General features: G+C 34.6%; 2 protein-coding genes across 2 annotated transcripts; both read right to left on the bottom strand.

Moving 5' to 3' along the window:
- Positions 1-459: 459 nt before the first annotated feature.
- KVR01_000300 (uncharacterized protein) lies at positions 460-1,301 on the bottom strand (the record flags this gene model as incomplete). The annotated part of the gene is made up of 4 exons (XM_044788970.1): positions 460-534; positions 594-678; positions 1,036-1,166; positions 1,257-1,301. The coding sequence occupies 4 exons, from the start codon at positions 1,299-1,301 to the stop codon at positions 460-462; spliced, it is 336 nt and encodes a 111-aa protein (XP_044650249.1).
- Positions 1,302-4,998: 3,697 nt separating this feature from the next.
- KVR01_000591 (uncharacterized protein) lies at positions 4,999-6,266 on the bottom strand (the record flags this gene model as incomplete). The annotated part of the gene is made up of 3 exons (XM_044788437.1): positions 4,999-5,022; positions 5,051-5,687; positions 5,722-6,266. The coding sequence occupies 3 exons, from the start codon at positions 6,264-6,266 to the stop codon at positions 4,999-5,001; spliced, it is 1,206 nt and encodes a 401-aa protein (XP_044650540.1).

Raw genomic sequence — 6,266 nt, 5'->3', positions numbered from 1 at the left:
TAGGTAGCTACCGGGGTACCTGTCTGAGTACCTAGGTACCTAGGTACCTAGGTAGGTAGGTAGAGGTGTTGCTCAGGCTGTGTGCACGCAGTAGGCCCACCACGTATGCATTTTTCAGAAGGGAGAGCATGTATCAGTGAAGCTAGAATTGAATTCAAATATGTGAAAAACTTCTGTCAGCCGTAAGAATGTGCTGCCCAGAGTGATGGCATATCCTCCACATGCCAACTCTCATTCCCAATCCACACGCGAAACTTTGAAAATAAAAATGCACGTTTGCCTGATTCCCATAAAAGCCAACCGAACCATTATCACCATTGCAGTGCGATGTCATGTCATGCCATGCGATGTTATGACATGCCATGTGAAAGTGTAGCTATGTTTCATGCTCATGCTGCTGTCGGAGAGTAATATGGTTGGAGTTGGTGGTGCTGTGCACCACGCAATTCTCTTCGGTGCTCATTGAAAGAGCTTGGGCGGAGGTGTCGCCTTGGGGTCGGCGACGGCCCCACGCGGAGCTCCCTCAATGTGGTTCTATAGGATACAGTATTAGTATTAGCAAGCATGGTGAACCAGAGGAAGGCAGAACTTACGCTGTATCGACAGAGGTTGAGATCCACGAGTGCGAGTTTGGCGTTCTCAGTCGGTGGATGAGTCCCAATGGTGAATCCTGGGTTGCTCCAGAAGGTAAGTCGGTTACGACAAATGTAAAGGGCCTGCTCCATGTTGAAAGCATGACAAGTCTTTACGAAGAACTCGTCGTTCTTACGCATGGCATGGAAATACACCTCCTTGAGGCTCATGCCATCCGCGAGATTGGCCTTTAAGTTTGCGCTCATGATCCTGGATTTTGCGTCTCTGAACGAGAAGTTGATAATACCAGTCTGCCTGTGCTCTGTGAGCAGCCAGATGGGGGCTCCGACACGACGCATTGGATCCTGCGACCGTGGCGCAGTTTGCTTCGCAATCGATTTGTTTGCCTGGTTGCGGCCCGATTTGCGACCGCCTTTGGGCTTGGGAGATTCCTGCAGGGACTCTGCCAAGGTACCCATCACGAAGGCCCTGCTCTTGTGCGATGCGGTGGTTGAAATCTCATGCGGGGTTTTGATGAACTGACCAGGCTGCCAACCGTTGTCGTAGATCATGTTGAGCCACTTCTCGCGATCCTCACGAGTGACTGCTTCACCAGGTAAGAGCTTGCTCTTGACCTGAGAGAGGACTGTGATGATGGAGGCCAACGCGCCCTTAGTGAGAACATCTCTCTGTTGAATTGTGCCTCCTGGTGCAAGAATGACCCTCATGCTGGCCGCCTGTATGGTAGTAAGGGCAATTCCAGGCGCGTGATCTGGGTCCTGGGCTGCCTTGGCGTAGCCGCCAAGGGCGACCTGGCCGACCGGAAGAGCATCCTCCATCTGCCCGTTAGACATCTGTTTGCGATGGGGTTAGAAAAGGACAGTCAGCGACAGATGAATAACGTGCTCACCTTTTGAAATGTGGTGATGTGCCCACTCTTGGAAAAGTAAGGCTTGGCTTCAAAATCAGTTGCTACATTCGTGTGAAGATAGGGGACTATGTGACAATCTCAATGATGGGCCTGCAAAGGAGAACGAGCTTTCAAGTGGGAGAAAAAGGGTAGATGATGTGCCAGCTTGCGTGAGAGAAGCTGAACTTGTGCGAGGTGAATCGAAGTTGTGTGAGAAGGAGGTGAACGGCGACAATTTGTGAGATTAGGCTTACCTTTGAGAGCGTGGTTCGAAGTGGGAGGCAGGTTTGAGAAGGTAGAGTCTCGTGTGTGAAGAGCTGAAGTTGTGTGAGAATGAGATAATCGGTGGCAACTGATGAGTATGGAAGATTGGGCTTACCTTTGAGATAAGTTGTGTTTGCCCTCTCCAGAAGAAGAGAAGCCTTCCTGACCGAGAGCTAAACTTGAAGTTCTTGCGTGAGTAGATGCAGTTGTTGAAAGTTTAAGAGATAGGGACTTACCTTCGTTGATGGGTTGTCAGAAGAGGCCGCCTTCGTGGTGGAGGAGCAGGAAGGTAAGGGCAAGCCTAGTAGCGAAAACTGGAACTTGAAGATGGAAAGAGGCTTGGATGGGGACGAAGTTTAAAAAGGGAAAAAAGCCCAGGTCCGACGGCTAGAGCTCGAAGATGGAAACGTAGTGGCAAGGGGCCCAAAATAAGCCCAGTTGCAACAATTGGAGCTGCGAAGTAGGAACGCAGCAGAGCAACGCGAAAATTTGGGATGAAAGTCTACACAAAGCCAAGCCCTGGTTGAAAGCATCCCACCTCCTTTTCTTCAAGAAAAAAATGAAAAACGGTCAACCCTAAAACTCATATCCAGAGTGGTTTCGTTTCTAATCCCCGTATATATAAAACATATGTGGCGCCTTCATACAGTAGTAGATGCTCATCATATCTAAAATCAATGGTTATTCTATCTTTACTAACTTATAATATATCTTTACCTTATAATCTCTTATTTTATAACTAGGAAAGTAAGTTAGACTGCTATAAAAATATTTCTAAAAATAACACTACTATTTAAAATATATATATTTAGTTAAAGTTATTAGAAGGGCTTCACTTTATATAAAGTTTTATAGTGTTAATATAAGTAAATAAGTAGTAGTAATAGATTAAATTTTTAAAAACTAAGAGCGCTTTAAAAAAAGGTACTTTAAGTATTAAATATATAGTTAATAAAGCTATATATTAATAAAAGTATTAATAAAAGTTAAATTTAATTTAAAGTATAGTTTATTTATATTTTAAAAGTTATATTAATTATAATTTAAAATATTTTATAAAAATATATTTAAAGAATATTTTATAATTAAAATTATTTAATATTAATATACTTTATATAATTTTATTATAATAAGTTTTTCTATTTATATTATATTAATAAATAAGAAAGATTTATAAATATTATAAATATTAATAAATATTATATATATTATAAAATCATATTTATTATAAAATAATTTTTATAAAGATTAAAAATTAAAATATAAAAGTTATATAAAAGATTTAATAAAATTTAAAAGTTTAAAATTACTTTATTATTTAAATATTAAAAAATTAAAAGAAATGTTTTTAAAGTAATTTTAAAGTTTTTTATATTTTTAAATTATATTTTTATTCTTTAAAACTTTATTTTTACTTTTATTTTCTACTTTATTTTCTACTTTATATTTTACTTTATAACTATCTTTTATAATTATTTTTTATAATTATCTTTTATAATTACTTTATAATTATCTTTTATAATTACCTTTTATAACTATTTTTATAATTATTTTTATAACTACTTTTATAACTACTTATAATTATCTTTTATAATTACTTTTATAATAAAAAGAGTAAAGATATTAACTTTAATTAAGTTAGTTTATTTATAAATAAAAAGTAAAAAAAAGAAAAGAAAAAGAAAAGTTATTTAAATTTTTAACTTTTAAAATTAAAGTTTTTATTAATTATTTATATATATAATAACTTTTAAAATATTTTTTAAAAATTTATATTTTTATACTTTATTATATATCTCTTTTAATATTTTATATATTAAATATAAAAATAAAAAGATATATTATAAAAATAAAATTAAATTTATAACTTATTTAATTTTTATATATAATTATAATATAATTATATAATATTTATTAATATTATATTTAATAGTTTATAATTTATAATAACTTTAACTTTTAATAAATTAATTTATATTAAAGTTAATAATATTAATTTAAATTAATTAAATATAGTTTAATATATTAATATAAAAGGTATCTTTTAATAATAAATAATATTATAAATATAATAAATTATAAAGTTATTATAAAAGTTTTATATAATAAATTTAATTAAATTAATCTTTAAAAGATATATTATATTTCATTTTTAAAATTATAATTATTTACTTTTAATTTAATAATAAAATTAAAAATATAAATAATTTATAATTTTATAATATATTAAATATAAGTTTAAAATTAATTTTTATATTTTTATTTAATAATTTTTAATTATTAATTAATTAATTAATTAATTTAAAATATAAAGTTATTAAATTAAAGTTTAACTTTTTAATTTTTAATTAATTTAATTATATAATAATATATAATATAAAATTATATTATTAATTAATTAACTTTAAGTAATTTAATTAAAAGTTTATTATTTATTAAAAGTATTTATTTATATATTAATTATTTAATATAATATAATTTTAATTTTAATATTTAATTTATTTTTATTTAATTAAAAGTTTAAATAAAATCTTTAATTTAAATTTTTATAACTATTTATTATTTAAAATAAAATAAAGATATTAATTTTAATTAATTTATTTTATAAAAAAAAATATTTAAATTTTTAATTTTAAAGTTAAAAGTTTTTATTAATTATTTATATATAATAATTTTTAAAAGTATTTTTTAAAAACTTATATTTTTATATTTTATTATAATATATTTATTTATAAAAGGTTTTTATATTAATATATATTTAATTTAAATTTAAAAGTTAACTTTTATTTTAATTTTTATAAAAGATTAAATATTTATATTTATTAAAATAAAAGTATATTTATATTAAAACTTAATATTTAAAATATTAAATTTTAATATTAAAGTTATAAATAATTATTTTATAAATTTATTTTATAAAACTTTATTTTAAAAAAAAGTTATTTTATAAAAAGTTATTTTATAAAAAGTTATTTTATAAAAGGTTATTTTATAGAAGGTTATTTTATAGAAGGTTATTCTATAAGAGGTTATTTTATAGAAGGTTATTTTATAAAAGGTTATCCTATAGAAGGTTATCCTATAGGAGGTTGTCCTATAGGAGGTTGTTCTATAAGAGGTTGTTCTATAAGAGGTTATCCTATGAGAGGTTGTCCCTTGAGGCTTGGGTGTACCCTCTATCTTGGTGGGTGTGAATATCCGATCTCTCAGTAAAAAGGAGAGGCAGTACTTTAAGAAATTATCCACGGCATTCATAAACCTCTTTGGAGCAAAGTCTGCAGGATCCGCCCCAAGCCAATATACCTTCTGAGACCCAGACATGTTGGCCACGCGCCCATGGTCCTGGAAGAACCGGAGCCACTGAGGCAACTTGTTCTCGCCCGAAACTCTTCCACTGGCCAACTTGACATTGGCCGAAGGCGTTTTCTGATCGACTCCAATGTCTCCAATGACGATCATGAAGTCCCTTGCTCTAGTGCTGATGACATTCATCCTGTTCTCATCCCACAGAAGCCCAGAATCGCTCTGTCGCGTGTTGACAAGCAGGAAAATGACTACATCTCGCTCGTTGCCTTGGGAACGGTCTGCGGTGGTGAGTAGCATCTTCTTGGGGTTGTCCGATACAGAGATGAGTCGGTGGCCCACAGCTTGCAGGATTGCGTTCTCCTGCGCCGTGTATGGCGTGATAATTGCGATTTGATTGGGATCAAGGCGGGCGCCTTGAATCAGGCGGTTGAGGACTCGAATCAGGACTTGCAACATCCTGGGGTTTGAGCGTGATCGAGAGATGTCCGCAAACCTCACCTCAGAGTTCCGAACATGGACAAACACCGGCAGAACCCGGCCGTTGGGGCTTGCACGTACATCAAGCTTCCGCACGACCCAATCTTCACAGCGCCTGGCAGCCGGATGGTGTTCCAGGACACAGCCAACGCCAAAGCTAAGGCCCCAGGTAGAGTAGAAGACATGCCGACAGATCGAACAAACCGAGGACCATGCGGCGCTGGTACCTCAAGACAAGGCAGGGCCAACCGTTCAGCATTGCCAACCGAAGCAGAGAGAGCTTGTGCTGAGGGGCAAGAGGGTTGATGGTATGGTCAGTACCTTGGTACTTGGTCCCGGCGGACAGGGTAGCAGGCAACAGCTGGAAGGGGTCCCCTCCAAGTATTAATGGACGGTCATTGCGCCAGATCTGTGCAGCCTCTGGGATGGTGGCCGCAGCTGCCTCATCCAGGATGTACTCATTGGCAACCTTGGTGAACTTCTTGACCAGTTGGCCCGCGCCAACATGGGTGGTGCTGAAGACAGCAGACGACCTCCACAGCATCTGAAGCATGAGCTCCCGGACCAGACCACCCAGACTCCTCTCCTTCAGACTTTGCAGGATGTGCTCTTTTTTGAACGAGTCCTGGGGGATTTGGCGGCTGACGGGCTGCTTCGGTGATGCCTCCGCATCGTTGTGAAAATCATCCGGGTGGATGTTGGCCTGGGCCTGGGCACCATAACCAGCATTGCGCAT

The sequence above is a fragment of the Diaporthe batatas genome (assembly GCF_019321695.1).
Source record: "Diaporthe batatas strain CRI 302-4 chromosome Unknown Contig00001, whole genome shotgun sequence".
In the NCBI taxonomy this organism is placed as follows: domain Eukaryota; kingdom Fungi; phylum Ascomycota; class Sordariomycetes; order Diaporthales; family Diaporthaceae; genus Diaporthe; species Diaporthe batatas.
Note: the sequence above shows the minus strand (reverse complement) of the source record. Positions and strands in the feature narration are given on the sequence as shown.